The 19462-nt window shown below is 38.8% G+C and overlaps 1 protein-coding gene and 1 long non-coding RNA gene across 2 annotated transcripts; one reads left to right on the top strand and one right to left on the bottom strand.

The window, feature by feature from the left end:
* Positions 1 to 786: 786 nt before the first annotated feature.
* LOC136253503 (uncharacterized) lies at positions 787 to 3787 on the bottom strand. Its single transcript, XR_010700158.1, has 2 exons — positions 2300 to 3787; positions 787 to 2245 (listed from the first exon to the last, which is right to left on the bottom strand). It is a non-coding gene; the product is annotated as an uncharacterized lncRNA (long non-coding RNA).
* LOC136253486 (3'-5' ssDNA/RNA exonuclease TatD-like) lies at positions 3472 to 19445 on the top strand. Its single transcript, XM_066046164.1, has 6 exons — positions 3472 to 3622; positions 6987 to 7252; positions 7644 to 7855; positions 14011 to 14179; positions 17979 to 18116; positions 18833 to 19445. The coding sequence occupies exons 1-6, from the start codon at positions 3589 to 3591 to the stop codon at positions 19298 to 19300; spliced, it is 1287 nt and encodes a 428-aa protein (XP_065902236.1). The 5' UTR covers positions 3472 to 3588; the 3' UTR covers positions 19301 to 19445.
* The last annotated feature ends 17 nt before the right edge of the window (positions 19446 to 19462 follow it).

Raw genomic sequence — 19462 nt, 5'->3', positions numbered from 1 at the left:
AATCTATAGCAAGTACATAGCTATGCTAGTGGGGATTCTTATAGCTCACAAACTGCTTTGCCATGTTTGTCTCACCAAAAAGGTAACAGCATCACATTAACAACCATAGTTACAGCTGTTATTAGTACTCCAACCTCAGTACACCGTAACTCAGTCTTGTGTGAATTCTAAGCATTTATACACATATCAATGATTTTACAGCAGAGTAGAATATTGTGTATGTAGGTCACTGCAGAAAAACAATACATGCTGTTATGTTGATAGTCAGGATTTAACGCATCAAGAATCATGTACGTTGCTGAACCATCTCAATATTTTGTATATGAGTGGGAGTCCCATGCAGGCTTTAAGCATGGCTCGGCTATATATGCACATTATTTTTTGCAGAGCATCTATAAAGAACTTGTTTTAAAAGTTTAGCATCTTTATTCTTTGGAAGTAAAATGACATTTTGAGTCAACGAAATTACTAAATAAGGGTCCAGGGTGGCACAAATGCTGCAGCTGCATGCAAACCATGGCCAGTGATTTACAATAGTAGTAGAGTTAGATAGCTAAGCACTATGTATTTGGAGATGTTCATGGTTGATGGAAACAAACACACACACACACACACACACACACACACACACACACACACACACACACACACACACACACACACACACACACACACACACACACACACACACACACACACACACACACTTATATTTATAAATATTAGCAAATGAACAATGTATTGCCTAAAATTAATGCCTTAGGCTCCCTTGCAGTCTATGCTATATATTATTATTATTATTTATCTAATTTACCAAAATGACAGGGTGGCACTAAAAGGCATAGCCTGTACAAGGGTGCTTCCCTAAACACATACATTACAAAAATAACACTACAAGGACAAAGAATAACAACACAAAAGTACACTACAAAGAAAAGAAACAATAGTTACAATAAGCAAAACACACACAGAGACATACAAAAAAGATGATAAATGGAGCGACGAAAATAATTTACAGATTTAACAATGAGTGTATCAAATGATACAGTGTTCCACAAATTAATACAGTATTCACAAAAAAGAATAACGGTGACTGTTGATAGAAGATAGTAAAGGTACAATAGACAGTTCATGGGCTCTGGTGCAGGAAGTATTACAGTGATAGTAATCATGAAAGTTAAGAGATGTTCTGTTGTTGAGGATATCATACAGTGTTGACACAGACAGATAGTTATGACGATCAGTGAGACTAGACCAGCGCAGTGAATTAAGACAATCATCAGATGACTTACTCCATTTCCTGGAAATAGGATCCCACTGGCTCCCACATGCCCACCTAGTAGCACGACGTTGTACAGACTCTAGGCCAGATATATCACGAGCAGTATGTGGACTCCACACTTGACAAGCGTACTCAAGCAGTGGTCTAACTAAACATTTGTAAGCTACAGATTTTGCAGCTGTGGTAGCTCCCCATAAACTGTGACGCAGATGGTTTAGTGATCTCCTGGCCTTGGCAGAAACAACTTTACAATGATGAGACCAAGATAAGGTAGATTGAATGTGAACACCAAGATATTTAACAATAGAATTTCATGAGATGGTGATGCTGTTGATGTTATACATAAAATTGATTAGTTTCCTCTTGTTTGAAATTAAAAATGCCAAACACTTAGATGCGTTTAGACGTAGCTGCCACTTGCAATTGATTGTCCAAGAATAGATGTTATCAAGAACTTGCTGCAGTAACAAACAGTCAGCAGGACGTTTTATTTCTCTATACAATGCAACGCCATCTGCAAATAGTTTCAAAGTGGAGTGGCTTACAACATTCTGCAAATCATCTATGTATAATATAAACAGAAGGGGGCCAAGAACAGAGCCTTGTGGCACTCCTGATGTAACAGGGAGCCAGTTGGAATAGCTACCATTGATGATCACTCGTTGGTATCGGCAAGTTAGAAAAGATCGAATCCACTGCAATAACTGGCCAGTGACACCCAAACAATGAAGTTTAAGAATAAGATGGTCATGAGGTACTGAGTCAAAAGCTTTAGCGAAGTCCAAAAAGACACAATGAGTAGTGCTACGACGATCTAAACATGAACTTCAGTCATGTATAACAGACAACAGCAGGGTAACAGTAGAACGGTTAGACGAAATCCAAATTGATTATTACTGATATGCCCTGACTTCTCTAAAACAGTTACCAATTGTCTGCTAATAACTTTCTCCATTACTTTCACTATGATGGATGTCAAGCTGATAGGTCTGTAGTTATTTACTAGACAACGCTCACCTTTCTTATATATTGGAACGATATTGGCTGTTGTCCAGTCTTTGGGGAGAGTTCCTGATGACATTGACTGATTAAATAATTGACTTAGTGGGCCACTGATAAATTCTGCAGAAAGTTTCAGTAATTTTGGAGTGATATGATCAGGACCACATGCTTTACTGGTGTCATATTTAATGTTTAAAACCACACTGTGACAACATTACATATTTTATCAGCACTATAAAGGTGATTGCATCGAACACATTAGAAATTAGAATTAAGTAATGCACAATGTACAGCACGTTACTGTCAAAGAAGCAAACAGTCATGTCCATCCAACCCAACAGTGGACTCCACTACAGCAATGTGCTTGATTATCTCAATTATCAATTGTACTAAAACAAATATCATTGTGCTAGGGGTAATTAAACGGATATCAAAATGGGATTTTCTGAGTGCAACACACCATACTAAAATTGTAAGCCCTAGCATTATAAGTTCACACTTTGTTTCATCTGACACTTTCTTGTCAATATACCAATAGCTAATGAAAACAAGAATAATCTTTGTGATATCAAACGCTATTATATATGATTAATCCCATAAATGCTGAAAAGGCCGAAATATCCCTATCACATGATGCAGAAGATATTGAACTATGACAGTGAAACAGTACCATACTCACACAAAAGCAAACCACTTGCATAATTTCCAATGTACCATCAAAGAGTTCAATTTCTCCATTTGCCCAGCAGAAAGGTGTTATGCTTTTTACAAATGCTTTAACAACCATTAATGTGCTGTTCTATTGTACTGCATATTGTATCACAATAACCACTGTAGATGTAGCAAACAACTAAAGAAAGAAAAACTATGAAATATGCAATGTTCATAAATATACCTTGAGCCATCTAACTCAGTAAAGCAGTGAACAACAGTCTTGCCATACAAATGTGTACTGTGATATCACTTGTACCTAAAGTATGGTGAAGTAAAACAATATAATGTATCTGTAACTATGCTATAAATGCACGATACCACTGCTTGTTGCAGCAGCATCGGTGATCAAAGCCACGCCCCACTGGACATAATTTTATTTGCACATGCGCATGAGAGTAGTATGAATTATCAAATCATTACCTTCTTCCAATCTGAAGCGTTCTACTAATATAAACTCCTTTGATCACAACCAAACGTGGCACATTAGTAGTCAACGTATTCTTAATAATGCGCACACTCATCACGTGCGTTACTCTGCAACGACGATCGAATTCGTGTACTGATCAGGAAGTCAGTAGATATGCCGAAACATGGCGGAAAAGATTACCCAGAGAATATTTATCGGTAAGTGTTGTGTGCTAAGATATCTCGGGTGTTTTTGTTCTAGTAGTGGTGTCCAACAAAAAACTAACACCTCTCAATTAGGCCACTCCAAATAGATTCTCTGTTTCCCATCCACCGCTTACTGTCAGCTCTAAATAATCAACTATTCCGTATTCTTCCATTATTTTCCGGTTATTCTTGCATACTGACAGGCTCAGTAAAAACGGTGTCAGCAGTGCAATCAACTTCACGTTTGTGTTATTTTTGAAAGGAAGGAACAAGTTAAGCATGCTTTTATGCAGCTTTTTTATAGTTGTACCAGGAAAATAATGGCTTGAAAAGCTGCCAATCTTATATGCATTTGTCAATTTCATGCCCCACCCCCGGGGAGGGTGGGGGAATACAGGGGATTTGACAAATCGTGGTGTCAAATTCCCCACTAATGGGGCAAAATCGGCTGTCAAATCCCGACTATGTCCCCACCCCCATAGTAGGGGATTTGACAACACCTCAAGGATGACTAAGTGAATATTTCATGTATGCGACTAGTAATAAACCTGCCCTGTAGCTAGCTAGTAAAATTATAGCTAGTGCGATTTTATTGCTTAGAAATGCAACTACCGAAAATCGGTCAGTGAATTTGACAACTGTCAATTGCCCCAGGGGTGGGGACAAGAAGCAATGTCAAATCCCCACCTGGGGTGTGGGGACGCCCGGGGGTGGGGGGGTGGGGCATGAAGTTGACAAGTGCATAATGAAATAATGGAAATGGGCCGGCCGCCCACATGTAAATAAATATGCCTGAGTACAGGATGGGAAGCAGAGAATTTTTTGGAGTGGCATTACAAGCGTAGGTTCGCATTGGAAAATACAGAACAAAACAATGGCTAGATGAAGCACTCAAAATGTCACAAGTCAAACACTGATAAATAGTTTAACATACAGGTCAAAGTGAAAATTTGCCTGGTCAAAATCGCAGTCACAGGTTGACCTTCAGTGCATGCCTACATGATACCCCTATGGCTGACAACTTTCATTGTTGGACTATAATTCTGATAATGGTGTGGTTGGTATTTGAATGACCTGTAAATGGTTCTTGATTTCCAGTGCAGATAAGGAATCAAACATAGTGTGATGCTACCTTTTATAACACGTATGTACCTATCAGTGTCATTCTCACCATTGTAGGTATGGGGCAGTACGGGGTATTTTGAATGTCAAATTTCCTGGTACTGGGACTAAGGAACTTGTTAAATCCCCACCTTGTCCCTTTCTCCTAATCATGTGCTTGTAGCTGATAATTAATTGTATTTATTGTATGTTGTTTTACTGGAGCTGTAATGTTTCAGCTCCCTAGGGCACTATCAGCAACAAGCTGGCTATCCCAGTTACAAGACAATCAATTCTAATCTATAGAGGATTTATATCTTACAAAGCTTCTGTTGTCAAAAGCCCTGGGGTTAAATTCACAGTTGGTATATGGGACCCCGGGGGTGGGGCTAGGTGGATTATGGATGAAGCACCTCATACTGGGTTAGGCCTTGAGGACACATAATTATTACTCAAGCTATTTATATTCAGTGTAATGTGGTCTGTACAAGTGCGATGATGTGGAGATAATCAGATTGCCTTGTAGCTGGAAAGTGTGTCGATTGAGTTGTGCTGAACAAGGTCATCTATAAGGAGCCTTGTTTGATTTCTATGCTGTGGATATATTTATGTAGCCTTACTTACTCACATCTACGACAGGTCATAGGGAGATTGGGAATCTCTTTACTGCTGTATGGTCACTGTTAGGCCTAGTAACTGTATGTGATCTGTGTAATGAAGGCATGAAGGGCTGAAACAAACACTGCAAATATTCTTTTACTGCTCGTTACAGATTTTGGTATTCAGATAGTTACTTGAACACTGTTTTAAAATCACATGAACCATTATTAGTTTATGTGAAGCATTTGTCATCAACTATAGAGCTGTGTAATTGCAAGTGATTACTGCCCAGTAATCATGATTATGCGATTAATTGCTTTCTGTATACTCTGAGCTGTGTGCCTTTTAAAAGACGTACTGGTTAGTTGTTATTTATTTATGCATTTATTTTGTATCACTAGCATTACGTGCGATACAGGTTGGTTCTAGAGTAACATCATTTGTTTAAAAGCTGAATAATTTGGACTCTTGATAGTAGATTATAATGAATGTATTATATACTTCCGATTACTCGATGAATTCAAAATTTTGTGATTGTTGCATATCACGATTGTCGGTTAATTGCATAATCAATTTAATCACACAGCTCTAATCAAGTAGTGACGTCATGAAAACTGTGAAGTTTGATTTGTGGAATTTGTATGTCTTTGCTTGTCAGTAATGGTATTTTGATGCATTATGCGTGTATCATTACTGTTACTTGAAAAGTTACATAAACTGCTTGGCATGAGTATGGCTATAAGGTTAAGGTGATATTACAGATGTTCCATTGTTTCAGCTTGCTGTACAAGTAGTCATACTGAGATGCAGTATTAACTATGCCACAATGCTATATTTGGTGCCGGAAAACTGAAACCATGCTACTGAAATACAGAATACCGAATTCACTATTAGAGGAATCTAACAATGATCGGGTTGTGTTGACCGCATAGCTAGTTACAGTAGAATTCTCTGCTATGATTGTTCAGCACAGATATTGATTACGGCCCATCTGGCTGTCATAGAATTGCATCCAGCTACCTTTGTAGTTTGGCGGACTTTGTATGGCTTTATACCACTGCATGAGTGGCCTGCAAATTGAGCTATGACTAGTTAGCATTTTTCTGCCCTTCTAGATAACATTTCACTCAGGCTAGGTTAATGATTTTCTCAAGCTCTTATGCTTCAAGATTCATGGTGTCACTCATGGTATACTTGCATTGTGTTGGCCTTAATTCCAGTGGCCCAGTACCTATAGCTAGCTAGTAGAAATCTTACACTCGAACTTTGTTTATAGTTATATATTTTTTGATTATCATGCATTTCTAAGATGCGACTAATATAGTTCCTCTAGCTAGCTACTTCTGATAAGTAGATTACAAAAAAATAAGGTCGAAAACGCATCGTCGTTTTTAAATTTTGTCAAAATTTCCAATTATAAGGTACAATTATAGTCTTGAGCATATGTCTTATAATGTATACACACTACTCTCAGTAGTAAGAAGGAATTTACTACTCTGTTCTGCTTGCTTTATAATACTAATTGAGGTGCAGGTCCCAATAAGATTTGTATTATTATAGGAGGTTGATCACACATCATAGTTACTGTGTATTCTTATGTGATAATCGTCATGGTGACCATTTACCAGTGTATCATGTAGTTTCTGTACTTATCTGGTTCTGATCTATTGTACAGGTAATATTCCATTTGCAGCCACTGAAAATGATTTGATAAATTTTCTGAAGCTTCCAGCACAGACAGAAGTGGAAATACCGGTATTTAGGCACAACCCCAGCAGGAAAATCGGGTTTGCATTTGTCACTGTGGATGTGGCACTAGTAGAGGAGGTGTTGAAGTTTAACAATGAGGAAATGATGGGGAGGAAGTTGAAGGTAACGCTGGCCAAACCAAAGGACCAGAGCAAGCCAGACAAGTGGCAGAAGAAACCTGAAATGGCTGGGGTAAGGGATAAGTGTGGAGAGATGCTCTTGTAAAATTACTTGTCCATGGTCTTACTTCCAGAAATTAATTGTGCAACCTTTTTGGACTTTTAAATTAGTGTTAAGCTATTCGAAGATTTTTCCGTATGATTACATGTACTGTATACTGTATTATAGTGATTTGATGCTGCACAGTTGGATTCCTAAGCATAAAAGCACACAATACAACGTACCTGTCTAATTAAACATTGAAAATGCTCCAGAAATAATAATACACCCCCAATCAAGTAAAGGTTCTTTTGTGAGTGGGCTTTTGTATTGCACTGTGTTCCTTTCATTTCTACTGTACCACACACACAGAGGAGGTATACTAGTGTACAGACACATATTAGATACAGTGTTGTTTTTACAGGAGTTGGCTGGTGTTGTGATGCAGTCCAGGCCTAGGAGGGGTATTCCCCAGTCGGAGCTCACCAAGTTACAGAAGCTGAGAGATTCACTAGGCAAGATGAAGGTGTCAGATGATGATGGTAGTGGAGTAGTGAAGGAGGTAACTGCTAAACCTGTCATTGATGTCGGTAGACTACAAATGGTGGATGTAGGAGCTAACCTGACCAACTTCAGGTAAAGGCATTGTCTTGTTCATACATTTTGCACACTGAAATTTAAAGCTCCGTAGCTCTTACTACGCAGGGAAGAGATTCTCTCTCTTTAACTTTCCTATAGCACGTGTAGTCATGACCTGTTGAACAGTAGGATAGGGAATATACGCACATGTAAAGATTTACAATTTCTCCCATTTGGAGATGTAAATTGATATCTAATCCAAAACAGCCAAGCTGTAAAAAAAGTGTGCGGCCCTCAGAAAGGCTATGGTGAAAAAAGATGTGAAATCCAAGGTGGCGGCCAAGAAATGGCTGTGATGGTAGGTTAGTGGTAAAAATTTTAATAACGACAATTCAGGTGAATTTTTGTGAAGCGGCACAAAAATTCACCTGAATTGTCATTATTAAAATTTTTACCACTAACCTACCATCACAGCCATTTCTTGGCCGCCACCTTGGATTTCACATCTTTTTTCACCATAGCCTTTCTGAGGGCCGCACACTTTTTTTACAGCTTGGCTGTTTTGGATTAGATTTCATTTCTTTTTGTATTTGTATACCCCAAAACCGGCCTATGGCCAGCTTTGGGACTTTTTTAACCTATGTTTTTTTCTTTACTACAGGAAGAAGAAAAGATGAAGTAGATGTACTTTAAATATTTTATCAGTAAATGTACAAATTATATATACTGTATAATACATATGTGACCGGATTTGCGAAAAGGGGTCCAATTTGCCAACTTTGACAATTGATAACTTCAGATTGGAAAGAGCTATTGCCTTGATATTTGGGCAGTGGTGAGCACCACTATAGCTGAATACATGGTGAAATGTTCAGGTTAATAATTATGTTACTTGAACACTGAGTTATGGTCTCCAACATTTACGGAATTGGATGTGTGTGGAAGACCCCTTTTCGCAAATCCGGTCACATATATTGATTACAGAAATCTCCATGGTGGTTTCTTTGTAACTGAACACTCTACAAGGTGACTTCTTCTAATTGCTCTCTCTACAGGGTGAATTGTTTGTAGCTGAACGATCTACAAGGTAACTTCTTCTAGCTGATCTCTCTACAGGTGATGTGTTTGTAGCTGAATTTTGTATAGGTGATTTGTTTGCAGCTGAGCTCTTTACAGAATGGTTTCTTTGTAGCTGAACTCTCTAAAAGGTAACTTCTTCTAACTGATCTTTCTACAGGGCAATTTGTTTCTGGCAGAATTTTCTACAGGGTGATTTCTTTGCAGCTGAACTCTCTACATGGTGGTTTCTTTGTAGCTGAACTCTCTACAAGGTAATTTCTTCTAGCTGATCTCTCTACAGGGAGATTTGTTTGTAGCTGAACTATCTACAAGGTAACTTCTTATAGCTGATCTCTACAGGGTGATTTGTTCGTAGTTGAATTCTGTACAGGTGATTTGTTTGCAGCTGAGCTCTTTACAAAATGGTTTCTTTGTAGCTGAACTTTCTCCAAGGTAAGTTCTTCTAACTGATCTTTCTACAGGGTGATTTGTTTGTAGCTGAACTATCTACAAGGTAATTTCTTCTAGCTGATCTCTCTACAGGGCGATTTGTTTGTAGCTGAATTCTGTACAAGTGATTTGTTTGCAGCTGAGCTCTTTACAGAATAGTTTCTTTGTAGCTGAACTCTCTACAGGGTGATTTGTTTGTAGCTGAAATCCCTACAAGGTAACTTCTTCTAGCTGATCTCTCTACAGGGTGATTTGTTTGTAGCTGAACTCTCTACAGGTGATTTGTTTGTAGCTGAACTCTACAAGGCGATACTTCTAGGTGATTTCTCTACAGGATTCCTTGTTTCTAACTGAACTCTCAACAGGGTGATCTGTTCATAGCTGAACTTTCTACTGGGTGATTTGTTTGCAGCTGAACTCTCTAAATGGTGGTTTCTTTGTAGCTGAACTCTCTACAATGTGACTTCTTCTAGCTGAACTCTCTACAAGGTGACTTGTTTCTAGCTGATCTCTCTACAGGGTGACTTGTTTCTAGCTGAACTCTCTACAGGTGATTTGTTTGTAGCTGAACTCTCTACATGGTGGTTTCGTTGTAGCTGAACTCTCTACAAGGTAACTTCTTCTAGCTGATCTTTTTCACTGCATATTTGTTTGTAGCTGAGTTCTCTACAGGGTGATTTGTTTGCAGCTGAACTCTCTACATGGGAGTTTCATTGTAGCTGAACTCTCTACAATGTGACTTCTTCTAGCTGAACTCTCTACAGGGTGACTTGTTTCTAGCTGAACTCTCTACAGGTGATTTGTTTGCAGCTGAACTCTCTACATGGTGGTTTCTTTGTAGCTGAACTCTCTACAAGGTAACTTCTTCTAGCCGATCTTTCTACAAGGTGATTGAGTTTTTTGCAGCTGAACTCTTTACATGGTGGTTGCTTTGTAGCTGAACTCTCTAAAAGGTGACTTCTTCTAGCTGAACTCTCTACAGGATGATTTGTTTGCAGCTGGATTCTCTACGTGGTAGTTTCTTTGTAGCTGAACTCTCTACAATGTGACTTCTTCTAGCTGAACTCTCTACAGGGTGACTTGTTTCTAGCTGATCTCTCTACAGGGTGACTTGTTTCTAGCTGAATTCTCTACAGGTGATTTGTTTGCAGCTGAACTCTCTACATGGTGGTTTCTTTGTAGCTGAACTCTCTACAAGGTAACTTCTTCTAGCTGATCTTTCTACAGGGTGATTTGTTTGTAGCTGAATTCTCTACAGGGTGATTTATTTGCAGCTTAACTCTCTACAAGGTGACTTCTTCTAGCTGAACTCTCTACAGAGTGATTGATTTTTTTTGTAGCTGAACTCTCTACATGGTGGTTTCTTTGTAACTTAACTCTCTACAGGGTGATTTGTTTGTAGCTGAACTCTCTACAGGGTGATCTGTTCATAGCTGAACTCCCTATAAAGTAACTTCTTCTAGCTAATCTTTCTACAGGGCGATTTGTTTGTAGCTGAGTTCTCTACAGGGTGATTTGTTTGCAGCTGAACTCTACATGGTAGCTTCTTTGTAGCTCTACAATGTTACTTCTTCTAGCTGAACTCTCTACAAGGTGACTTGTTTCTAGCTGATCTCTCTACAGGGTGACTTGTTTCTAGCTGAACTCTCTACAGGTGATTTGTTTGCAGCTGAACTCTCTACATGATTGTTTCTTTGTAGCTGAACTCTCTACAAGGTAATTTCTTCTAGCTGATCTCTCTACAGGCCGATTTGTTTGTAGCTGAACTCTCTACATGATGGTTTCTTTGTAGCTGAACTCTCTACAAGGTGATTTCTTCTATAGCTGATCTTTCTACAGGGTGATTTGTTTGTAGTTAAACTCTCTACACGATAGATTCTTTGTAGCTGAACTCTCTACAAGGTGATTTCTTCTATAGCTGATCTTTCTACAGGGTGATTTGTTTGTACCTGAACTATCTACATGATGGTTTCTTTGTAGCTGAACTCTCTACAAGGTAACTTCTTCTAGCTGATCTCTCTACAGGACAATTTGTTTGTACCTGAACTCTCACATGAGTGTTTCTTTGAAGCTGAACTCTCTATGAGGTGATTTCTTCTAGCTGATCTTTCTACGGGGTGATTTGTTTGTAGCAGAACTCTCTACAAGGAAACTTCTTCTAGCTGATCTCTCTACAGGGAGATTTGTTTGTAGCTGAACTCTCTATACATGATTTGTTTGCGGCTGAATTCTCTACATGATGGTTTCTTTGTAGCTGAACTCTCTACAAGGTAACTTCTTCTAGCTGATCTCTTTACAGGGTGAATTGTTTGTAGCAGAACGATCTACAAGGTAACTTCTTCTTACTTATCTCTCTACAGGGTGATTTGTTTGTAGCTGAACTTTTTACAAGGAAACCTCTTTTAACTGAGCTCTGTACAGGGTGAATTGTTTGTAGCTGAACTATCTACAAGGTAACTTCTTCTAGCTGATCTCTCTACAGGATGATTTGTTTGTAGCTGAACTATCTACAAGGTAACTTCTTCTAGCTGATCTCTCTACAGGGTGATTTGTTTGTAGCTGAATTCTGTATAGGTGATTTGTTTGCAGCTGAGCTCTTTACAGAATGGTTTCTTTGTAGCTGAACTCTCTACAAGGTAACTTCTTCTAGCTGATGTATCTACAGGGTCACTAGTTTGTAGCTGAATTCTCTACATGGTGGTTTCTTTGTAACTGAACTATCTACAAGGTGACATCTTCTAGCTGATCTTTCAACAGGGTGATTTGTTTGTATTTGAACTCTCTACAAGAAATCTTCTTCTAACTGATGTTTTAACAGGGTGAATTGTTTGTAGCTGAACTCTCTACAGGGTGATTTGTTTGTAGCTGATCTCTATACAGGTTACTTATTTCTAACTGATCTCTTTAATTCTGTTCAGGGTGACTGCTCTATTAGGATGACTGCTCTATTAGAGTATCTCAATCTCGCACTTGCTACACCAAGTTGGATTTCGTGTTATAACTCCGTGGATTTAAGTCTGATTCTTCTACACCATTGAAGAGCCTTTCTAAGATGATAACTCCATCTGTACAGCGATTTTGAAAGCATTACCCCAAGCGGTTTACCTGGTAGGCGTGGCAAGCATAATAATAATAATAATAATAAAATAAAAATATTAAAAATTAGCTAATCTCGATTGCGTAATTGTTACACACTGTTGATTTTTTCGCTGTATCTTCCTGGTTTTTAGCTCGATTTCTTTCAAACCACAAAAGGTTTGAGGTTCAATAGTTAACCTATTCACCCACCGATTTTCAGCTTCTTCCCATACGCGGTTTACCCTGTAGGCGTGACAACATATTGGTGTTATTTTTCGTGCATAATCGCTCATAACTCTTTGTCTGTTTATGGTATTCCAGCCAAAGTTGGTACCGAGATGCGCCTTTATACCCCCCTTCTGTGTGCCAAATTTCAAGGCAATCGGATAACGCGTTCGAGTTTTATAGCAGTTTTTGTAAGTGTGCGACAAGAAAAAGAAAAATAAGAAGAAGAAGAAGAAGAAAAAAAAAACGAAGAAACTCAGCCAATTTTTGAAGTCGCATATCTCGGGAACGCGCGAAGCGATTTCGCTCAAATTTGGAATGTAGAGTGCTGCAGTTGGGGGGCATGTCCACAGCAAAAATCGTCTTGTTTCATCAAGGAAGCACAGAGCTACGGAGGTGCGAAAATTGCGTTTTCTTTCTTCCTGTCAATATACTCACGGGTGTTACGCGCCGGCTTCTTGGGCCGCACGACACACTACCGTGTGTCTTGATACAATAATACGTCTGTAGGTACTTGCTTACCATGTTACACAACATCCAGATTGAATGTTTATACTAATGTGTAAAAGGCCTGGTTGTTTTGAAGTATCATTTGTAAAGTTTGTTGTTGTGTTACTATACAGTACCACTGAGCGACTGAAGCAGCTGCCTTGGTAAAAATATGGTCACTATGTTTGTAGGGACAACAGTAGTACTGGAAATGGGTGAGGTACTCTACTAGGGCAGTCTGGTGTGCCTCACATGATGATTTTTTCTTGGCTGTGCTTTTAGGTGTTTGCACAGTATCAGGTTATGTACTGTAGGCTGTATGTTTTATTAGAGTAATTGATCATCATGGTCTACTATGCATTTCGACATCCATGTCTAATTTTCTTAACAGTGACCATCAATTATAGTAATACACATTTCACACTCTTGTGCCCCTCAGGGTGTATACAATAAATGTCACCTTCTGTGAATGTTGTTTAAGAGAAGGTAGAATGTAGAGGAAACTATTGTGGCTCCTATGTCTAGACTGAGAGATGTTGCTGGGGGATCAAGTTACCACTGGGTCTGGGCTTTTTATTCAGCCTTTTAATGTCAACATTCTGACTGTTTTGTATTTAGAGCCTTTAGGCTTCTCATGTGTCCCTAGTTATTATTTCAAAAATGACCTATCTAGCAAAATCAGGATATAGGAAGTAAGACATGTCACCATTAGGGTTGGACATGCTTGTCCTGTACCTTGTGTGGTTCCTGAAATTTATAACTTATTAATTAAAATATTGTAACAGAGCATTTGGGCCAATGCAGTATTAAAGAAATTCCCACATATCATGATTTCATATTCATGAGTGAAACAGATGGTATAAAGGATAACATTCTATTATTAAAATCTTGCTCAAATGTGTCTCCATTAGGTACAGAGAGAATGTGGAGCAGGTGATATCAAGGGCATTATCATCTGGTGTACATAAGATGATTATTACTAGTTCAACGTTAGAGGATGCTCAAAAGGCCCTCATTCTGGCTGAGACCCTACCAGGAGTATTGTACTGTACTGTAGGTGTACACCCTCACGAGGCTAAAGTATGTGTGTGAGTGTGTTGTATGTGTGCGCACAAACCTTCTGAGACATGGATTTGCCAGCCACCCAGATAAGAGAGGTTCCACATGTAGTGAATTTTGACGATTTTTGTGTGCTGAATGTGGAAACTTAATGTGCTGTTAAATGTGTTGCGTTAACAGTAGACTGATATGACCTGTAGTTTTGTGACTGCTCTATTAGAGTGTTTCAACCATTTTGCATTGGAAATGGTTATGTCATACAAAGTAATATCTATCAACACAAACTGAATGTCATCACTACAATAGTCAATAATCCTTCTATGGATATTTTGTGCCATAGTGAATACTAATATTTTTTTTAAATTGTAAATTTAAAAAAAATGAAGTGGGATCTATGCAATAAAAAGTAATGAAACAAGAGATAAACGATGGTATTACAGCAAAGCTGAATGGGAAAGTCCCTACTTTGGCACATTAGCTGTAACAATTATATTTATTTTATTCAGTGCCAAAGTAGGGACTTTCCCACCGATTTATGCTGTAATACCATCATTCATCTCTTGTTTCATTACTTTTTATTGCATAGACCCCTACTTCATTTTTTTTAATTGACAATTTTTTAAATATACTAGTTTTAGTTTTTTGTTGTAGCTCAAGGACTGTTCTATTAGAATATCATAAATGCATGACTGCTGTATTATAGTGACTGTTGTATTAGAGTATCTCGAGTCAGACAAGGGGTGTACAGCTAGCTACACCAATAAAGTCTTGTTCTCTGTTTAGCAAAAAGCTAGATTGTGAAGAGGTGTGGTCTCTGTACTCTATCGCGATTAGTCAATCTAGATGGGTGTAGTTGCAAACCTATCGTGAATTAGTCTGGCAGCACCCGCTCTTTTGTAGGCGCATATCCCAATAGCGAAGTTGCAGATATCTAGCTAGTGTACTTATAGTAGTGCCAGGACTGAAGCACCAGGACTGAAGCGCCAGGACTGAAGCGCTTCAAGAATCCAGCTCTGAAATTATAGCGAAGTTGCAGATATCTAGCTAGTGTACTTCTTATAGTAGTGCCAGGACTGAAGCGCCAGGACTGAAGCACCAGGACTGAAGCACCAGGACTGAAGCGCCAGGACTGAAGCGCTTCAAGAATCCAGCTCTGAAATTATTCTGTGGTGTCTAAATGTGCTACTGAAAGAAAGTGTTGATACGGAAAATTAATGCCTCGATATAGTTTCATTGGATGAAGAAGACAAGTAGTCTGATTGAATATAAATGAAAAGACAAGGCACAGAGGGCCTACACTCCTTGGAACCCAAAAGGCACATCCCACTGGTGAGTTTGTTATTGTGGCGTAAAATGGTGACCGTCCGCTGCTTAGTTTGGCCTCTAGCCTTGTAACTGTGGTCAGGCAGTGGGGCAGTGAGTCTAAAATTTGAGTTTTGGCATTTAAAAAAAAATTTCTATATTCGGCCACCTGTTAACATTTTGTTATATTTAATGCTGTAATTATATTATATATCATATGAACTAGTACTATTTCGTAAAGGTGATTTTCGTCACAAAGATGTTTCCAGGGTGCTTTCAAAGGCGGAATTTTGGGCAGCACACAAAATTTTCGGCCCGATCCCTGCTTACTCAGCACTGTCATGCTGTCTGATTCTGTTAGAAAGAGAGAAAATGCGTGTAATACAGTCAATACTATTGGTGTCACAATTATAGACATACATACTCTAATAGAGCAGTCACACTTACCACTTAATGTAAAACAATTTTCGTGTATAACACAGATCCAATAAATGTATTCCATATAATTATTTACAAACTATTTAAGGCTGAATGGACTTGAAATTTGTTTCAGAGTATATTATGTCATGATATTACCAAATATGACAGTGAAGTGTCTTAGTCAGGGGCGGATCCAGAATTTGGAAAGAGGGGGGGGAGGGCACCTTGCTGGAAAACAGTTGAAGACCAAAAAAAAAAAAAAAAGGTCAACAATAATAGCTAGTTATCCTTTACCAAATATATCACGTCTGTTATGTAAATAAAATCCTATTTATAGCTTCATAGGTAAGTCTAAGAGTAATTGACTGCTCTATTAGAGTATCTCGATCTTGTATGCAATTTCTTGAAAGGGGGGGGGGGCATTTGCCCCAAATGCCCCATCCTGGATCCGCCATTGTTAGTGTACTAAAAGAACAAGCTCTATTGACTGCTGTTCATGCAACGTTATTCATGTTTTAAATGCACAACTCTGATTATTCAATGACAAACAGCATTAGCTGCCATCATGTGATTATTGATGTAATTATGGAGTGAACCCTGCCATACGGCCTACTTTCTTGCTAAATAACTTCAAAATTATGCACTGCAGACCATCAAAAGTTGGTAGAGGCATCAGGTAAGTGTTACTCTGCAATAGTACACTTTGAATTCATCCTTGATGGGATTATTAATGTCCACACGTAGGGGTGCATTCTCACCACTTTTGACACTGTTTAAAAGAAAAGCATAGAATTGTTAACTACAAGGTGAAAATGGTTGGAATTGAAGTGGCTTAGCACTAGGTTGTACATTGGCTAAGTTATTGAAAAACATCAACTTGAAATTTCAAGCATGAAGCAAAGGTGTGTATTTCATGCACCTTTGCATGCTCAACTGCAGCTTCACAGATTATCACACTATGGCTAGTATGTGTATGTACCACTCTGCGTGGGCAGTTCAAAGGCACCGCCAGTGTCATAATTTGTATATTGCACTGCTGCAGACCGCAGCGAGTGCATTATAACTTATAACGCACTGGTTGCGGTTTTGTAGACCACAACGAGTGCATTATAAGTTATAATGCACCGACCGCAGTGCAATATACAGATATTGCACTGGCTCTGGTTTTGTGTAGCATAGCACAAGTGCTGGTGGCGAAGACCACTACGACACCTCACCTAATAGGTGGAAAGACACTTCACAGATCACTCGAATTCTTTTATAACCTGACATGTAAAGGTCGATTGTGGGCCATAACGTCACCAATACGTATAATGTTTTCAAGCAGCCAATGGTGATTGAAAAAGCCAACGCGGGTGGCCACAACTCTAGTCTACATATATAAACGTACTTATACACCTTACTGGTCTGGTGCCATCTCAGCCCAGATTAAACTGTAGCCCACTTCGACAATGACTCAATAAAACAAATATATTCTAATCTTTATGTTCGATTGTGGGAACCAGTTTTGTTATGCCACCAGATTCGAGTTTAGCCAGTGTAAATAGTAAGAATTAGACTAGTATCGTTTAGTAGTTAGGTTTTGTTTACTTAAACCGTCTATTTAGCTGCTTTTTTTCGCTCGAGAGAATCACTATGGTGATTAGTCTGGTGCTTAGTCTATATGGCACGCTGGCATGCTGAGCACTACATGATGAGAGTCGAACAGCAAATGCAGGTTAGTGATATAACCCATAGCGTACTAGCTTTCAGTATCTCAGGTGGCAGGGGGAACGTAATCGCAACGTCTGGCTTGGTTACCCACAATCGATGTTAGAAACCTGGCCTTTATAAGTGTTACAGCTGTCTTGTGAGACTCTCCCCACCTAATAGGTGAGTGGTACATAACAGTTATACAACGTGCACTCGTGCTCTGCCTGTATAAACGCACTTGCCTTCGGGCCTAACGGCCCTCAGGCTCGTGCGTTTATATCAGGCAGAGCACTAGTGGCCGTTGTATAACTATATAATATACCACTAGATACTGTACATGAAATCTTCACATTATAAATTATAAGGCACTCTACTATGATACACTAAGTACCTTATTACATTACAGCAATGGACTCCTGAGAGTGGTGCCTTGTTGAGGTCACTGTTGGATCATCCCCAAGTAATAGCTATTGGGGTGTGTGGACTGGACTACTTTAGGATGTTATCCAGCTTTGATAAACAGTGGGAAGCTTTTGAAGACCAGGTAGGTAAAATACATGTATATAGTTGTTCTGAATCAGGACTAGAAATTGTTGCCCCATCCACTAAACTACAATACATGGCTATCATTCACAATAATACATGTATTTCCATACCGCACCCCTTGCTATTTCCTTTGAAGTATAAAGCTGATTTAGTCTCAAAGAAAGTCATGTTCACTTTGGTAATTTTTACACTGCGTAAATTGTTAGAAACTATTGTACAACTACACCAAGTATTTATTTGTGACCCAGCATTTATTCAAAACAATTTTGTTGTATTTCATAGCAACTATACATATGAAGCTGTCCATAATTTCAGGCAATAGGGGAATTTGTGCAAGGCAACTCAAAACTTTACGGTCACTGAGACTCACTAGACATATTGGAGATGGCGCAGGTCTGTGGTGGTATTGAAATGAAAGCTTTTGCTTAAAAGAAATAACTAATCAGATATGTTGTAAACCCCTTAACAGCAATGTTGTGGTGGCTCGGGAGTTTGGGTTCTGAGTGAGGTTGTTCTGCTGATTTTCACACCAGGCTTAAGCATGAGCAAAATCACTTTCTTTACCAGTTTTCTGTTTTTCATGTGTTGTCCAATGACCTATGTACTGCTCTGGTATTCATTTTCATATAACCTCAAGTATATATGCTGAAATAACAAATTCCCTTATACTGTGTTCTCCTGTGCCGTTATTTTTTAATGATTGTCTTTACACAGATAGCAATTGCGTGTCAAACTAGGAAGCCATTATTTGTTCATAACAGAGATTCTAACAAGGATCTAACAGATAAGTTACTCAGTCATAAGGCCTCCTTGCCACCCACCCTCATTCACTGCTTCACTGGGACACATAAACAAGCTGATTTCTATATTCAGCGTGGCTTCTATATTGGGATAACAGGTTTTGTCAGTAAGCCTGACGAAGGTGCAGAACTACGATCAATCTTAAAGGATAAAGTAATCCCTCTGGATCGGCTAGTGATTGAGACTAATTGTCCTTTCCTGATGCCTAATATTCCTAAGGATGGTTTTCAAGGAGTGGATTTCACTGACATTAAACAGGGACGTAATGAACCATGCACCCTAGTACTGGTAGCAGATACCGTAGCCAAGTGTTATGGAGTTAGTTTAGAAGAAGTTGTTGAGACTACAACTAGAAATGCCATACAGTTGTTTAACCTGTAATATATAGACCTTAATCTTATTTTGTCATGTATTATACGCTTTTATACAATAGATAAATATGATGTATTTTGTACACACTATTTATTTGTATATTCAACAGACAAACACACGCACACACAAATACACAGATGTTTTGTGAATGCTATCCCACTAGGGCCGGAC

The sequence above is a fragment of the Dysidea avara genome, chromosome 1, assembly GCF_963678975.1.
Source record: "Dysidea avara chromosome 1, odDysAvar1.4, whole genome shotgun sequence".
In the NCBI taxonomy this organism is placed as follows: domain Eukaryota; kingdom Metazoa; phylum Porifera; class Demospongiae; order Dictyoceratida; family Dysideidae; genus Dysidea; species Dysidea avara.
Note: the sequence above shows the minus strand (reverse complement) of the source record. Positions and strands in the feature narration are given on the sequence as shown.